Genomic DNA, 17,960 nt, shown 5'->3' on the forward strand with positions numbered 1-17,960 from the left:
ACACAATGAAACAATACAAAAATGACAAAACAAAATTGGAATGTATGAAAAAATTAAATCAAATTGGACATTTTACAAGTTAAAAGATATAGTGTCTGAAATTAAGAATTTGGGCTGGGAGATGGTTCAGTGGCTGAGTATTTATCATGCACACATGAGGACTGGAGTTCAAAGTGCCCAGCACTCATGTAAATGTCAGATGCAACATGCTTGCAATTCCAGCCTGAGAAGGTGCAGACCTGGATGCAGTGCAAGCTGGCTGTGAGACCAGCCCTGTCAGCAAGCTCCAAGTCTGACTGAAGAAGCAAGCCCTGACTCAGAAGATACAGTGGAAGAGTGATCAAGGCTGACTCCTGACATTAAACTCGGGCCTTCACATGCATGTACACACACACACAAGAACTAAACAGATGGGCTTGAAGACAGTGAACTCAAAGACAGATGAGAAAACAGCAGACATGTCATACAAAGAAACATTCTAACATGAAGCACTGGAGTCCCAGGAGACAGAAGAGGAGGCAGGAAAAAGGTTGAGAAGATAAGAGCTGAGGATTTCTCCATACTGATGAAAGGCATGAATCTAGGGTCCTGTTTGTATCCAGGAAAGTGCCCTCGGTTGTGCCTGAAGGCCATGCAGGACCACTCACAACTTGGAACAGATGAGAGAGCGAAGACAGGAGCACAAGGCCTGGTCTCTCACCTGCCTATTTCCCACTGAGCCTTCCCCGTCCCTCTCAGAAGGCAGCGCAGGCCATCAGGAGCCCTCTGGTGGGCTGGCAACAAATGGACAGCTGTCTACACGTGTGTTCCTGTCATATGGATGCTCACACTGTCTCCCTGGACAGCTGTCCACACGTGTGTTCCTGTCATATGGATGCTCACACTGTCTCCCTGGACAGCTGTCCATACGTGTGTTCCTGTCATATGGATGCTCACACTGTCTCCCTGGACAGCTGTCCACACGTGTGTTCCTCTGTCATGTGGATGCTCACGGTTTCACTTTCCAGGTGAGGCTTATGGCTTGATGTGGATGCTGTGGCCCTGAGCTGCTCCCCCTCAGGCTGACTAGCCACCCCATCCCCCACCCCGTTCTCTGCTTCTCCCACTCCATATCCCATGGTCAAGTCTGGCCCCATAAAACCCCGTCTTCCCCAGCCCTCTGACCAGCGAAGCCATGCAGTCGTGGTAGTGTGTCCCTCGCAAGGGAGAGCAGGGGCAGGTACAGCTCGGCCACCTTGGCCTTCACGGTGGCCTCTGTGTAGCGGGAGTCAACATCGTGGCTGCACAGCAGGCTGTGTACAGCACTAATGGCCTTCTTGTGTAAAAGGGATGCCCTGTGGAGTGACAGGGTACTCAGTATGGTGCAGACATGGCTCCTGGCCCATGTCACACTCCTCCGGCCACACCCAGGCCCCATGCTCACCCCTCAGCTTCAGGGTCGAGGGCTAGGGCCAGCTCCGTCAGCAGGAGTCCAGAGAGAAAGTGCTGCTGCCTGAAAAGCCCACTTAGCTCGAACATGCTGGTCACTTTAGGGTCAGGGGCCTGGCTGGAGAAGGTGGAGCTCTGTAGATGGATGGTAGAGTGGATGAGGTAAAAGTTCACAACCATGGCCACCATGACAGTAACAGAAGTTAGCATCAAGATGAGTGGTTGGGATGGTAGAGACGAACCCACAGATCCTAAATCTGGATATTTCCCACTTTCCTCTCCTAAAAGTACTTCAGGAGGGGCCAGGAATAGGGCTCAGCCAGGAAGGGCACTCTCCACCAAAGTTAACAACCTGAGTTTGATCCCCAAGGCACACATGGTGGATGGAGAGAACCAACTCCCGGAAGTTGTTCTCTGAGTGCCACGGTATTATCACAGCACACAAGTGCTCCCCACAAAGTAAATACAATTTTAAATTAAGTATCTCCCAAGAAAGTGTCATCATGGTATTATTCTGCTCACTATTGTAGGACGACAGTGCAGCAGTACTGTCCATGGGCACAGGGTTAAAGGTCAGAGGAACCGAGCGATGGCTCAGCAGTTGAGAGCACTGGCTGCTCTTCCAGAGGACCTGGGTTCATCTCCCAGCCTCCACATAGTGGCTCACAACCTTCTGCAATGCCAGTTCCAGGGGACCAAGCGCCCTCTTCTAGCCTGCACTGATACCAGGCATGCATGTGGTGCACAGTCATACACTAAAATAAAACAAATAAATCCTTAAAGGTCAGAGGTGCGAGGTCAGGGATAACCCATCTGTGAGCGGGGAGGGCGTGGAGTCAAAACTCAAAAGGCTGAGGAACAGCAGACCAAATGCAAGTTCAAAGACTGGGTTTGTGGGTCAGAAGGAGTCATTTTTGCTAGGAAATCTCTGAGAAGTCAGGGTGAAGACTCAAAGGTGACGAGTCAAAGGTCAAGGGTGTGCCAGGGCAGTGTACCACAAGGAAGTGAACAGACATGCAGAAGACAGGTGAAAGCGGGGAGGAGGAGGCCCACCTACCTGGGAAGTAGTGGAGGACACCGAGGGGGAGGGGGAGGCTGGGGGTGACAGGGGGCTGCAGGGGAGGTTAAGGGTCACATAGTGCTCATGGCTACACAGGATGCGAGTGAAGTCCATTCGAAGGGTCAGCAGTGCAGTTGGATTGGGGGCAGATTGCAGCCGAGTGGCCACCTGCAAGAAAGGGGATGCAGGGGTGAGATCACCATTCTCCTGCTTTTAGACTCCATGGGTCCCACGATGCCAGCTTCTGCCTCCACATCCCCCACCATGGTCCCATGATGCCATCTGCCACCCTCCATGTCTTCCATCATGCACACCTACCTGCTTGTAGTGAGCTCGTACCAGGCTGAAGATGTAACCTCGATCTGCTATGGACAGGAGGTCACTGAGGAAGAAGGCCAGGCTGGCGTTGAGGCGTTCAGCCAGCTCTATGTCCTGGGGACACGGGACCTCTCAGTCCATATTGACAGTGCCCAGCCTGGCTCACCTCTGCATGACTTCCTTAACTCTCGGGTCTTCATCCCTGACTTCCTCCCCCTCTATGATTCACTCACAACCCTCACTGAACTTTATTTTATTATCTGAGACAGGGTCTCGTGATGCAGCCTAGCTGACCTAGACCACTGAAATCCAGGCTGGGATCAAGCACAGAGATCTCCCAGCCTCCACACCCCAGGCTGGGATCAAGCAGAGAGATCTCCCAGCCTCCACACCCCAGGCTGGGATCAAGTACAGAGATCTCCCAGCCTCCACACCCCAGGCTGGGATCAAGTACAGAGATCTCCCAGCCTCCACACCCCAGGTTGGGGTCAGATGCCACCATGTCACACCCAGCCCCACAATACATTTTTCTTTCTTCTCCCACCCATAGTTGGATAATCCACTCTCTACATCCAGACTTCAGAGTGCAACAGAATGCATTTCCCAGGCTCTCTTGCAGCTGATAGTCATGTGACCATATTCCGGTCAATGAGATCAGAGAGGTGAAGTACCATCTTTCATTGCTTGAGACCCCTGGTGAACTGGGAGGCCATGAACCAAACGTAGCCCCGTAGCCTACTTATGTACAGAGAAACACTTTGGTTCTGTTTAAATGCTTACCCTAGCAAATTAATGTACTCTAATGCTATACCACCAGTAATGAGCATCTATTGGGCACCTACTGTGTGCCACCTCTGAGAAAGAAACATATGGTCCTGGGTGCTAGTCCACCAGTCTTAGGGGAGAAGTCATACGCTAACTACATAGCCCAGGCTAGCCTCAAGCATGTGGTTTTCCTGCCTCAGCCTCTTGATGCAGAGACCACAGATGTGCACCACCACACCTGGCTGGGACACCTTAAATATGGAGCCAGTTACAACTGGTGTTCATTATATGCCAAAGGAATGAATGAAAGAGCAGTGCCCACCACCAACGACCCTGCTGTCAACGCTTGGGATTGCTCCAGGGACACCGAGACTGGGACCTCTGCATCAGCCTAGAGGTAACTGGGACCGTGCAACAGGCGGCCTTTCCCAAACCTGCCTGAGTGTCCCTATCATCCCCAAGTGACATTTCTCCTTAAAAACCATGAACTTAACCTCACACTGGGGAGGCAGGTGCTTCCCTTTGATCTTGAAGCTACACAGCAAGTTCCCAGCCAGTCTCGGCTACACAACGAGACTCTGTAAAAATCAAAGCGCATCAGGAGAGATGGGCTGGCAAGCTGGCTGCCGAGCCTGATGTCTGGAGTTTGACGCCCTGGGAAGAGAGCTGCCTCCCAGATTGTCTCCTAAATTCTCACATGCACCGTGTTTCACAAACCCACACAAACACAATAGATAAACAAATGTAATTCTAAACAATCAGGATATGGGGCTGGAAAGATAGCTCAGTGGTCCAGGGTCTGATCTCAGCACCCACATGGCTGCTCACAACCATCTGGAACTCCTGTACTAGGGAATCCAAAGCCCTTTTCTGGCCTCCAAGGGCACGACACACGGTGCACAAGCCAGACACTCATCCACATAAATAATTTTTTGGCTTTCCCAGTCATGGTCTCTCCGTGTGGCCCTGGCTGTCCTGGAACTCTCTGTAGACCAGGCTAGCCTCGAACTCAGAGATCTGCCGGCCTCTGCCTTCTGCACTAGGATTAAAAGCATGCACACCACTGTCCAGCTTAATTTTTTAATAAAAAATAATTAGGAGACATTTCTGCAGAACATGGGTTGGATGGAGTAGCGCAGTGGGTGTTTCTGTCTGAGGGAAACATTCTCTCTGGCCCCACACACCCCCACAGAAGAGGGTGACTCGTTGCCCCCCAGAAGCATGGCGCTAGGTTATGCTACTCTGTCACTCTCTGCCTCAGTTTCCTTATCAGTAAAGTAGGGGTAACAGTAATACTTCATGGATGGCTGGTGAGGCTGAATATGATCCAGCTGACTCGTGCAGAAGGAGATCAATAAATGCTTCCGTAGGGCTACGGTGATCATGACTGCTGCTTGCCTAATTCCTGTGGGGACTGGAACTGGTGACCCTGGGGCCTCGGAGAGCATCAGGCTCTCAGAATAGCAACATCCACTTATTATGCTCCTGCAGCATACTGGTGCCAAGCTAAGGGCCACCCGTCTGATGGCCCCAGCCCACCACTGTGTCCTCACCACTCTTATTCTCCTCCATGGCTCTCCCTGCCTCTGGACCCTTGCACCGCCGTTCCTCCTGCCTGTGGCCCCCAGGCCTTATCCGTCTCGCCTTGCAGCTTTTCCTCCAAGAATGCTCTGTGAGGGCAGGGACTTGATCAGTTTTGCTTACTGCTGTGTCTCTACATCCAGCCGGGGCTATGTATGCCATAGGTGCTCAAGAAAGAGACCATGGCCAGGCAGTGGTGGCACACGCCTTTAGTCCCAGCACTCAGGAGGCAGAGGCAGGCGGATCTCTGTGAGTTCGAGACCAGCCTGGTCTACATAGCAAGTTCCAGGACCAGTTGCATAGCTACTGAGAAACCCTGTCTTGACAAACAAAAACAAAAAGTATGTTCACGTGGTCACTTTCCTCCAAGAGGCCCTGAGTCCCTCCTTACCTTATGGGCCCTAGTGATGACTTCCAGCCCCACAGAGGCCACCAGGGCCGCGATGTCATCCAGGAAGCGTCCAGGGAAGCGCAGCTTGCGGGGAGTGTCCAGTCGCTGGTTCAAGAGCAAGTGTAGTTCCATGCTTTTTATCTGGGGATGAGGTAGGTGGGCAGGGTGTTAACTTGAAAGGTTGTGGGCAGGGATCTGTCATATGGGAGGGGCCCCAAAGCTGTGGGAGGGGCTTAAATACATAGCTGGGGCTTGAGAGAAACTGGGGTGCTGGGCTGACAGGTGAGGCACTACAGGCAAGAAAGGGGAACATCAGAGGCTCTGAGCTAAGTAGTCACGACTGAAGGGTGGTCTGGGCTTGACAGAAGGCACGGAACTTTAGCATTGAGAACAGTGGGCTGTAGGCTGGAGAGATGGCTCAGCAGTTAAGAGCATTGGCAGCTCTTCCAGAGGTTCTGAGTTCAATTCCCTGCAACCACATGGTGGCTCACAGCCATCTATAATGAGATCTGATGCCTTCTTCTGACGTGCAGGTGTACATGCAGATAGAGCACCATATATATAAAATAAATAAATCCAAAACAAAACAACCCCCCAAAAAAGCAATAGGCTTAAGGGGTCCTGACCCCAACAGACGCAGCCTGAAGGCTGTGAGCAGGACCTGAGGAAGTGGTATGGGTGAGGAGTGGGTAGGGTGTGAGAAACAGGTGGGACCAATGGTAGAGCCTAGGATCCTGTTTGGGGCGGGTCTCACTGAGGCTGGAGCATCCTGATTGGCTAGGCTGGCTGGTCAACAAGTACAGGGACCCTTCTGCCTCCAGGTTCCAGTGCTGGGATGACCAGCTTCCTCCAGGCCCAGTCCTTTCCTTTTCAGATGTGTTCTCCTGATCTAACTCTGGTCTTTGTGTGTGTGGCAAGCACTTTGCTCTAACTGAACCTTCTTCCCAGCCTCTGAGGGGCTGACTTTGAGGAATTCAGGACTCTGTCTTGAAGGATTTGGGGGAGGTCAGGACCAACAGGCCCTGGGGAAGAGAACACAAAGACCCACTTGAAGGAATCTGGGGGTTGGCAAGCCTGACTCTCAGTGCTTAGCATCTTTTGGAGGAAGGAGGGCCCATCTCTGGGTTGAGAAATCCTCTCTCAAGGGGGGTGGGGTCACTGTCAAGGTGACCTCTATCCCTCGTTATGGAAGAGCCCCAAGGCCTTTTTCTAGGGTTCTCAAATGCAGTTGTGGGGCACTTGTTCTCAACGGTCTCCCTGGATGGGGACGTGCTCACCATGAGCTGGAAGAAGAACCAGGCATGCTGTAGGGCCACCTCCCGGACCGCACTGCCACTCACCACCCACTGCAGGGCCAGCTCCTCGTGCAGCAACTGTGGACAGGGCGAGAGTCACCAAGGGCCACGTGACACCCTCCCACACCCCTTAGCAAGGCATGACTTGGGGGAGGTAGCCTGAAGCCTGGTTGGGGGTCAGAGCAGCAGGAGGCCATGCAGGGTGGGATGAGAGCAGACTCAAGCCCTGGCTGGGCTCTGGATGTGGGGAGGAGCACTGGACCCTTGCTGTGGGGCAGTGGGGTAGACATCAGATCAGCCACCCTATTCCCCCCCTCTACCTTCTGCACAGTGTGTCTTGGCTGAGGGGCTGACGGGGCCGAGGAGGAGGCCTCGAGGTAAGAGGAGGCACGGCTAGAGCTGCGGTCCATGGCCTAGGATGGATGGGATGAGCATGGATGGCAGAAAGGGTTAGTGATGAGGATGGGAACAGACGAGGCTACGTGGATGGAGGGAGGATGCGGGCATGGGTAAAGAGAGATGGGTCCGGTCCCCTAAACACAGGAGGAACTTAGGGTTTGAAAACATTGCCAGAAACTTCCATATGCTAGAGATTTTGTGTTTAGTTTTCTTGAGACAGGGTCTCATGTAGCCCAGGCTGGACATGTTGATGGCATTTGGTGGTGGAACCTTAGCAGGTGACTAGCATTAGGTAAAGCTGTAAGGGTGGAACCCCTACAGTACTATTAGTGGCTTTAGAAGAAGAGAAAGAAAAAGGCAGGCAAGATGGAATACACCTATAATCCTAGAGCTGAGGACGCTGAGGCAGGAGGATTGTGAACTCCAAGTCAAGGGGGACCTTGTCCACAATAAATGAAAGAGAAAGGAAAAGAAGGAAAGAGGAGAGGGAGGGAGGGAGAGGGGGAGAGAGGAAGGGAAGAGAAAGGGGAGAGGGAGAGAAACAGGGAGAATTGAGAAAGTGGGGGCACAGAAGGGAGAGACCCAAATTAGCTCACTGCCTCTGTCACCATGGCTACCTTTGCCACATGATCAGTGCGAGGGGCCTGTGCTTGGGAGCTTACTTAGCATCCAGAGGTATAAATTAGCTAGTTACTCTTTATTTGTTTGTTTTTCAAGACAGGGTTTCTCTGTGTAGCCCTGGCTATCCTGGAACTCGCTCTGTAGACTAGGCTGGCCTCGAGCTCACAGAGATCCCCTGCTTCTGCCTCCTGAGTTGGGATTAAAGGCGTGTGCCACCCTGCTCGGCAGTTACTCCTTATAAAGACTCGGTCTTGAGTTCTTTGTGCCAGCAACAGAAGACAGACTAGGGCGATGGGCAGGGCCATGCAGGCTATGAGGTCCATGGGGAAGGGGCACAGGCGTGTGGGAATGTGTTTGTAGGTAGAACGAGGACACTGGGCATGGCCAGGGAGCTGTGGAAGTACATGGGACGGTGCGGGTAAGGGCAGGTGAAGGAGCAACTGAAAGCAGATATGTTGAGAAAAGAGGGGGCTGGACACGGTGGGGTACACCTGTCATCCCATCGCTCAGGGGGCAGGAACACAGTGACTTCCAGGCCATCATGGGCTACATAGCAAGAATTTGTCTCAAAGTGCAAAAACCAAACTGAACAAGACTCCACAAAACACAAAGCAAACAACAAAAATAAGGGTTAGGATTTGACCCGGTGGTAGAGCGCTTGTCTTCATATGGGCAAGGCCCTGGGCTCCATGCCCTGTACTCAGGGAAAACAAAACAAAACAAAAAACAAAAGAAAAGGGGGTGCCCTGTGAAGGATGGAGTCAGGGCGAACAATGAAGACGAGGTGATGACGTGGGGTGATGTAGGCCATGACTCCCCTAGTGTGGGGGGTGCGGCAGAGACAAAGGCTGGCCATGGCACCACTGCAGACAGGGGAAGGAATGCATGACTGGAGGAGAGGCCAAACATGGAGGAGGTGTGGAGAGAGAAGGAAAGGAAGGAAGGTAAGACAGTAAAGACGGTACCTGCCAGGACTACAGGCCTGGCCTCCTGCTCCAGCCTTGCTCAGGGCCTCACAGGGCCTCAGTATGCCCCTCTGCCAAATAGGTATCATGGTCCAAGTTTCACTCTCCCTGCCTGGTTTTCTGGTCAGTGCTGGAGCTGGCTCTGCCACTGGCATTTAAGCACCCTGCAGCTGACATGGCCCATCATGCACGGCTTACTTCGCATGCCTGAGCCAGACCACACACTATGAAGATCACTTCCTGCATGGAACACTACCCTGTTACTACCTGTCACCTCCTCGTGGCTCCTCAAGGCCTGACTGACCTTTCAGGAAACTGAGGATGACTCTGATTAATGCTACAGATGGGACTAGAGATGGCTCAGCAGTTAAGTCATTGGTTGCTCTTGCAGAGGACCCGTGTTTGATCCCAGCACCCACATGGTGACTCACGAGGGCACCAGGTAGGTGCAGCATAGACACACATTTAACACTCATGGAAAAACACCCATACACATAAGTAAATAAATCTAACATATATTTTTAATGACGGGGTGTTGGCTGAGCGCGTGCCTTGCCATTGAACTTCAGCCCAGCATTTTTCTTTTGGGACAGGGCCTCAGACTCGTTATGCAGCCAAGGATGACTTTAGACTACTGATCCTCCTGCCTCCATCTCCAAAGGCTAGGTTTACAGGCGTGCACCACCGTGCGTGGTGTATGTGGTCCTAGGGATGGAACCCAGGCTGTGTACGTGCTAGGCCAGTGCTCCACCTGCTGAGCCCAGCTCCAGCCTGCTGAAGCATCTATGCAGCACTTCTGAACATGCTCACCTGTTTGTGGGATCTATTCTGGGATGTTTGCTGCAGCTCAGGAGACCCTCTGGGCCCCACCCTCTGCCCATGCTTGGGACCACGCTGCTGAGTACTTTACTAAGAGTCTTTTTTGTTTGTTTTGCTGAAATGAGATCTGATGTAGCCTAGGCTGCCTTGAAACTTCCATGTAGCCCACAGCGACTTTGTACTCCTTCCTCTACTTCCCAAAACTTGGGATTATAGGCAGGCACCTGAAAATTTGGTGTGTTATCTTCATCTCAAATATTGAGAGACTCAGAGAGGCAGCCAATCAGCTGGGCACAGGGCAAGGCCTGAGTCAAGGGGGAAAAGAGCCCAGGCCTACTGCATACCAGGTCCCTAGGAAGAAGCTAAATTGGGGAAACCCCTGCATGAAAACAGATGGGGAACTCTGGGGGTCCAGCGCTACTTCACCCTCATAGGGTTATCTATGCCAAGGAGAAGGTTAGGAGTCCCCGAAAGCAGAGGTGGGTTAAAGAGCAGGGCCATCCATGCAGGGTGGTGGAGCTGTAGCCAGTAGATTGACACAGGCTTTGCTCCATTTGCACACCACAGAGTCTTCCGCCTCTGCTGGGGCTAGGGTCTATGTTTTTCTCAATGTTTGTTCTTTATCTGTTAAGACAGGGTCTCACTGTGCTGCCCTGGATGGTCTCCAACTCACCATGTAGACCAGGCTGGCCTTAAACTCATGGAGATCCACCCGTCTCTGCCTCCCAAGTGCTGGGATCAGAGGCATGCGCCACCACCACCCAGTCTTGCTTCTTAATCTTAATTTTACTTCTTGGTGGTACTGGGGATGGAACCCAGAACCTCATGCCTGCTATGAAAACTCTGCCACTCAGCCACACCCCAACCATGCAGTGGCCTAAGTGGCAGCCGGAGGCTCATTATGCCGACCAGATAGAACAAGACCGCCACAGACCCAGACAAAGTCTGGTGGGGTCCTTGCTGTCCTCAGGGATTAGTTCATGCAAAGGTGACACACATGTGGGGGCAGATAGGGAGGGCACCTGTCTGGGGTCAGCCCCACAGTACGGAAGCACCCGCCGCAGCACAGCCTTGCTGCCTCCCGGAGCGTAAGCAGAATTCACCCAGGAGTGTGAGCGATCGACGCCCTGAAGATACAGAGAAGGGATGATGTCCCAAGCCGAGTACAGGGAAGGAAGTATGAGAAACCAAGTGTGGACACCGCGCCAGAGTACATGTGTGCCATGCACACATCTGGAAAATGTGCAATGTGCATGTGTTCATGTAGTATGTAACTGCCTGGAGTGCACATGCATTTGAACCCATGCAGATGAGCATGGAGAGCATGTACATATGTACTCATGTATATATGTGCACATGGGGCCTGTCTACATGCACTTCTGCATGTATGTACATGGGGTAAATATGTATGTGCATTGTGTGCATATATATCAATGTATGTGTATAACATAGGCTACAATGTATATGCACCTGTGCATATATGTACAAGGGACACACATATACACACCTTCATACTAGTGTGCACAGGCTGCATGTGTACACACACCTTCATACTAGTGTACACAGGCTGCATGTGTACACACACCTTCATACTAGTGTACACAGGCTGCATGTGTACACACACCTTCATACTAGTGTGCACAGGCTGCATGTGTACACACACCTTCATACTAGTGTGCACAGGCTGCATTGTACACACACTTTCATGCTAGTGTACACAGGCTGCATGTGTACACACACCTTCATGCTAGTGTACACAGGCTGCATGTGTACACACACCTTCATACTAGTGTACACAGGCTGCATTGTACACACACCTTCAAGTTAGTGTGCATAGGTTGCATGTGTATACACACCTCAAATTAGTGTACACACGCCTTCAAATTAGTGTACACTGGCAACATGCGTATACACACCTTCAAATTAGTGTGCACAGGTTGCATGTGCACACACATTTTCATATTAGTGTGCACAGGCTGCATGTGTATACACACCTTTGTATTAGTGTGCACAAGCTGCATGTGTACACGCACCTTGTATTAGTGTGCACAGGCTGCATGTGTACACGCACCTTGTATTAGTGTGCACAGGCTGCATGTGTGCACGCACCTTGTATTAGTGTGCACAGGCTACATGTGTACATGCACCCGCTGAACCACGTACATTGTGCTTTTTGTTGAGTCAGGTCAAGCCCTCTTTCCCATTCTCCAGTCAACTGAGCAGTTGGCAGAAACCCCAGAACAGCCCTGCAGCTGTGAGAACCTCAGCCTGGCCACAGAGCTGGGACACACCTTCTCAACAGTGACATCTGGTTCTCCTTCCTCCATCAGCATGGAGATTCTTCACCCGCCCACCGAGCCTGCAGTTAGGCCCTTGAGGCTGGAGGTTTCAGATGCTCCCTTGTCCTACCTTGGTGGCAAGGATGCGAGACACCTCATCATCCACAGAGCCGGGGACCACGGCCAGGTCAGGGTTGCTGCTGCTGATGCTCTTAGAACGTGTCAGGTAGAGGCTGGTGGGGCGGCCAGAGCCGCGGGCCAGTGTGGCAGCCTGTACCGTTGCTGGAGGGACCCCTGAGGAGAGAGGAAAAGGTCAGGTCAACACCTGTCAGGAGGAACCCAGTCTGAAATGGCTTCCTTCTGACTTTCCATGTTCTCCCTATGACATGAAGTTGAACATGGTTTCTGCTTCATAGCAACTCAGGGTAGACAGAACACACTGGAAACAGAGCCTAGAACCCACGTGTTCATAGCCACTCGGGGTAGACAGAACACACTGGAAACAGAGCCTAGAGCCCACGTGTTCATAGCCACTCTTCATTGTGCAAGGATGGGAAGAAGCTAACTTCTCTTTCAGTGCTGGGGATGAAACCCAAGGTCTTGTGCAGGCTGAACACTTAGGCTATCAGGAGCTTTGCCTCAGCCCAAGTCCCCCCCCCACCTTTCCTTCCCTTTCTCCCTCTGTCTCTCCCTCTGTGCCCCCTCACCACTATTCTTTCTGTGCCTCAGGCATGCCACTGAAGTACAGACCCCTGCAAAGCCAATCTCAGCGAATGCTCTCTGCAGAAAGAGCTTTCCAAGATCGCTGTATCTGTGACTACCTGTGTCCTTGTGGCATGAACACTACTATCGCCCTACTTAAAAACGGGAAGATAAACTGGGCGGTGGTGGCACACGGCTTTAATTCCAGCACTCGGGAGGGAGAAGCAGGCGGATCTCTGTGAGTTCAAAGCTAGTCTGGTCTACAAAGTGAGTTCCAGGACGGCCAAAACTACAAAGAGAAATTGTCTCCAAAATAGACAGATAGACAGGTAGATGATAGATAGAAAGATAGATGATAGATAGATGAGATAGATAGATAGATAGATATAGATAGATGGATGAATAGATAGATAGATGATAGGTAGATAGATAGATAGATATATAGATGATATAGATAGATGATAGATAGATGATAGATAGATAGATGATTAGATAGATAGATAGATAGATGATATAGATAGATAGATAGATAGATAGATAGATAGATAGATAGATAAGATAGATAGATGGATAGATAGATGATATAGATAGATAGATGATAGATAGATAGATAGATAGATAGATAGATAGATAGATAGATAGATAGAAAAGTGGGAAAGCAGGCTCAGAGAGGTAAAGGCCAGGGCCACAGAGCGTCTAGGCAATAGAATGACACTCAGCCAGGCAGCCTTTCTTAAGCCCCTGTTCTCAGCATCTAGCTGATGGGCGGAACCAGTTGTCAGTCACGTGCGTAGAGCCCTGCCCTGAGGCCAGAGCAAAGTGGGCCAGCTGGTGTCTACCTCGCAAGTCACCCAAGGGAGGCCATGAGGCCCTGGGCCTTTGCATATGGCTATTCTCTTCTGCTTAGTGTGCAGTTCTCACCAGCAATTCCTGTGGCCCAGCATTCTCCGTCAACACTCACCGCCTGGCAGGCTGAGGTCACCGCCAGGGAGGCGAAAGGCATAGTGGACATAGGCAGCCAGCAGTGGGCAGTGACCACGGCAATCTTGAACAGCCTCCAGGCTCCGGTGCACAAGGCTGGCTACATGAGCCATAGCTTCAAAGGCCCCTCGGCCCAGGTTCACTGTCGGACAGAGCAAAGGTCAAGCTCCACAGCCCAAAGCCTCCAGAGGAGGGAGAGGTCGTTAGGGTGGAAGAGCCCATCAGGATCTTAAAGGCCCTGCACTGGGGGCCTGTGCCCTGGGGGTCCAGAGAAACAAATGAACTATAGGAAGAAACTCAGGGCTGGGGAACAAGGGGGGGTGCCTTTCCAGAAACAGGCCTGACACCACAGTGGCTCACCTATCTGGCCCCCAATGATGGGTGGCCGCACAACCAGGTGGACAAGCTTGTCTAGAACGTGGTGGGAAAAGGCCACAAGGGGCTCTGGGCTGGCAAGGCGCAGGGCTGCCAAGCTGGCTCGCAGCTCCTGCTCCACAGTGGCCTCACTCAGCACTGTCTCCTTGAGCCGGAATGGAAAGGTCCCTTCTTCTAGAACATGTACCAAAGTGAAGAACTTATCCAAGTGGGGGTCCTAAGGAGAGGGAAGGACATGGAGTGAGCAGAGAGCAGGGGTGGGGTGGGGTGGGGTGGTAGTGGGGAGAGGGAGCAGAAGGGGAGCGAAGGGAGGAAGGGGTAAGGGGGGGTGGCGGCGCCCCTCCCCCTCATCTGAGTCAGCAGTCTGGGCCAAGCGGACTAAAGTCACGTCCGGTGGCTGGAGGCCAGACCTTTATCAGCCAGTTGCAAGTAAATCTTGCTCAATCCCAGGGTAAGTGGGAGGGGTTCTCAACCCGCTCTGTACCTGGGGGTGCACGGAAGACACAGCTGTTAGCTCCACACTGAACACACCCTTGTGACCGTCCACCCAGCGCATGCCCGGCAGCGCCACCTGTGGGAGGGAGAGGTGGGGTGGGCAAGGCTCTCCCTCCCACATGCATCAGGCCACAAGGCCAGGCCATGGCCCTGGCCATTGCGACATCATGGCCAGAAAGTGGCCCAGCCTAAGGGAGCGGCAGGGCACCCTAAGGAGAGCCCTAATGGCAGGCTGGAAACCCACAGAAAATGGGGGCTATGTTAGGAGTGAACATTAACCAGGAAAGACAATGGCCTAGGAACAGCACGTAACGGGGAACTTGAAGCCATCAGACTTGTTCGTTAGCTGGTACAAGGGAGAGGGGCTGATGGAGGTGACGGAAACAACGCCAGGCTTGGTGATACATGCCGGCCATCCCAACACCTGGGAGACAGACGCAAGGTTATCCTCAACTACGCAGAAGTCCAGGCCTGCTTGGGCTGTGTGTGACCTTGTCTTAAAAAAAAAAATGTTCCAGTAGGTAGAGGCTCTGACCACCTAGTCTAATAACCTGCGTCTAACTCCTGGGACCTGCACGGTAGACAGAACAGACCCTAGAGTTATTCTTTATTCTCTGACTTTCACACACTTCCCATGGTACATGGGGCACACTCCCAAAATAACAAATGTGTGTGTGTGAGTGTGTGTGTGTATGTATGTATGTATTTTGGGGGTTCGAGAAGGAGTTTCTCTGTGTAGCTTTGGAGCCTGTCCTGGAACTTGCTCTGTAGACCAGGCTGGCCCGCCTGCCTCTGCCTCCAGAGTGCTGGGATTAAAGGCGCGCGCCACTACGACCTGGAAGGCTGTTAACGGAACAGAGAGGCTTGGGGACAGTGAGAGAGGAGAGGGCTAGTAGGGGTAAGGAACAGGCACAGGGGATGCAGCATCCCACAGGGTCATTCTGTTGGAGTGGCAGGAGGCACAGGGGACCCGCAGGGGCCCACGGAGGAGGCTGAGAGCTGGAGGGCAATGAAGGCATTGGTGTTGGGGGCACAAGCACCTACATCCGGCGTCAGGACTGAATAGCTGGGTGGAGGCTGGTCCACGGACACAGGCAGGCAGAAGGGACCCGTTCTCAGGCGGCCATGTTGTAGCAGAGGGATCCACTGGGGAGAAGATGAATGGATGAGGGTCAGGTGTGGCTGGGGGACCGCGGGTCAGGGGAGGAAGCTGTGAGGTAACAGTGGCTCACGGTGAAGCCCACAGGCGTCTCCAGGGCTGTTCCTGGCCGGGGCTGGCAGCTGACGTGGTAGAAGGTAAAAAAGAGGTGATGGTTCTCGGTCACACAGGCGGGAAGTCGCAGCTTGAATTCCTCGTAAAATTCAGGAGACCTGGTAAGACAGGGCCAGGGGCTGGGGGCCAGCTAGGGAGTGGGAATCTCAGAGGGTGACTTCCTGCCTCAACTTACCTCATTTGCATACCAAACCTTAAGCCTCCACTCTTCCTGTTCCCTTCATACTCTCCCTCCAGGAGGCCACCCTGGCCGCCTCAGAGTCCCCCAGAGACACCCAACCCCACATACTTGTTATGATAGATCACTGGTGTAAAGGCTTCTCGGGTGAACTCGCTACAGCTGGATTTCCCGAAGATGACCTGTGGGAGGTGGGACATGAGGGACTAACTGGGGACAAGCTACGCCTGCCCCATCCCCTTCCCTCCAGGGCAGGGTCACTGCACTGACCGGCAAGGCCTGGCTCTGGTCCTCGCCTGCCATGTACTGGATCCGCACGGCCAGGTTGCGCACAGAGCCCTGGCGACTGCTGAAATTGAGGCTGTGTGGATATACGAAGAGCAGGTTCCTGAAAAAGAGAGATGGGGGGTCAGCCATGGGAAAGACGGTCATGAATCATGAAGTAGGTGCACTCAGGACAGAGTAGGCTGTGACCCAGGCATCACAAGGGTCATGGATAAACAAAACCTCTTTGTTGGTGTTGTTTTGTTTTTTGAGACAGGGTTTCTTTGTGTAACCACCCTAGCTGTCCTGGATCTAGCTCTTGTAGACCAGGCTGGCCTTGAACTCACAGAGATCCGCCTGCCTCTGCCTCCCGAGTGCTAGGATTAGAGGTGTGCACCACCACTGCCAGATGAAACCTCTTGATGCACACATCTAGATTCAGGGAGGAAGAAGCCAGGCACATATGGGCACTGAGAGCCAGGGTTTTTTTTTTGGTCTTTTAAATTCTAATTCAAGGTCTACATAGCAAGTTCTAGGCCAGCCAAAGCTACACAGGAGACCTTGTCTCAGAAAAACCCCACAAACAACAACAGCAAGCATTTGAGTCAGGGTCTCATGTGGCCCAGGACAGATTTGGTTTCCTACTTAGCTCAGGATGATTTTAAACTCTTGTCTTCCTATTTCTACCTCCAAAGTGCTGGGGCGACAGGCATGTGCCACCATTCCTGGAGTGATCAAGGACCAGGGACAGAATGCTGGGCTTCGTGTGAACTAGGCAAGCACTCTGCCAGCTGAGCCCCAGCTCCAGTTCCTGGGGGCTGAAAAAGTGGCCTGGGTGCTGGAGGAATGGCCCAGCAGTTAACTGAGTGCTGGAGGAATGGCCCAGCAGTTAAAACTGCTCTGTCCCCAGCACCCACATCAGGCAGCTCCAGGGGGACCTGTGCTCATACCCTGTCCCCAAACACATATGACTAGAACAATAAAATAAACCTTTCCAAAGGCGACCCAGTAGGGATAGACAGGTTTGGGGGCGGGGTGGGGCTAGCAGTTTGTAGTGGCCGCTGGATGAGTTGGGTTTTGGGGGGGGCTATCCGCAGTTTCCTGCTGCCTGGCTAGAAAAGCTGAGGGAGTTGGGAGGGCCTTGGACCTTCTACTCAGCAATGTGCCTTACCCTCTCTGAGGACTTGATGGGGGTGCGGTGAGTGGGCATGTGGAGGGAATGGGAGAAGGGGAGGCAGTGGGAACTTGGATTAGTATTTTTAAAAAAAATCTAATAAAAAAAAAATCTAATAAAAAAAAAATGTGGTCCAGATGACCAGGAGGCATAGCTGCCCTCCTCACCCCACCAGCGCCTTGCTGACCCACTGGCATTACCGTTACACAGAGTCTGTCTCTCAGGTGGACATAACAGTCAGAACCTGGTGCTGGAGGGCCTGGTCCTGCCTCCTGTACCCAAGTATAACTGCACAGCCCCCAACCTGTAGGCCTCGGTTGCTCTATCTGTATAACGGGGCATCTGGCTTGCCAGTTCAGCCTTTGTAACCCAATACCAACCACCAATAACCCAGTGACAGTCGCCACACACACCTCTGTGGCATTTGGGTGCCAGCTCCACTCCAAACAATCAGTATGAGCAACCCCATGGCCATGTTCTGTGCTGCTGGGGAATGGGAAGAAGGGCCCGGCGCATACCCAGCAAGCCGTCCGTCTCTAAGCTTCATCTCAGCCCTTCCTTTCTTGAAGGGAGAGAGGGTCTAGTTCTGCAGCCCAG

General features: G+C 52.5%; 1 protein-coding gene across 3 annotated transcripts in view; it reads right to left on the minus strand.

Annotated features, from left to right (window-relative positions):
- Window positions 1–17,960, minus strand: part of Dock6 (dedicator of cytokinesis 6) — a 59,783-nt gene that overhangs the window by 22,232 nt on the left and 19,591 nt on the right. Inside the window, exons 15-29 of one of the 3 annotated variants that reach the window (XM_057766648.1) lie at window positions 16,196–16,313; window positions 16,037–16,107; window positions 15,707–15,845; window positions 15,519–15,620; window positions 14,464–14,550; window positions 13,965–14,196; window positions 13,585–13,746; window positions 12,052–12,215; window positions 10,665–10,769; window positions 6,821–6,916; window positions 5,544–5,684; window positions 2,807–2,920; window positions 2,486–2,656; window positions 1,424–1,563; window positions 1,165–1,334 (exon numbers count right to left, since the gene is read on the minus strand). In XM_057766648.1, coding sequence (XP_057622631.1) covers window positions 1,165–1,334; window positions 1,424–1,563; window positions 2,486–2,656; window positions 2,807–2,920; window positions 5,544–5,684; window positions 6,821–6,916; window positions 10,665–10,769; window positions 12,052–12,215; window positions 13,585–13,746; window positions 13,965–14,196; window positions 14,464–14,550; window positions 15,519–15,620; window positions 15,707–15,845; window positions 16,037–16,107; window positions 16,196–16,313 — 2,012 coding nt within the window. Of the gene's footprint in view, window positions 1–1,164; window positions 1,335–1,423; window positions 1,564–2,485; window positions 2,657–2,806; window positions 2,921–5,184; window positions 5,242–5,543; window positions 5,685–6,820; window positions 6,917–10,664; window positions 10,770–12,051; window positions 12,216–13,584; window positions 13,747–13,964; window positions 14,197–14,463; window positions 14,551–15,518; window positions 15,621–15,706; window positions 15,846–16,036; window positions 16,108–16,195; window positions 16,314–17,960 lie in introns of those variants that run through there. The other 2 variants (XM_057766649.1, XM_057766650.1) reach the window with 2 other exon arrangements.

Source organism: Chionomys nivalis, chromosome 4 (assembly GCF_950005125.1).
Source record: "Chionomys nivalis chromosome 4, mChiNiv1.1, whole genome shotgun sequence".
Lineage (NCBI taxonomy): Eukaryota > Metazoa > Chordata > Mammalia > Rodentia > Cricetidae > Chionomys > Chionomys nivalis.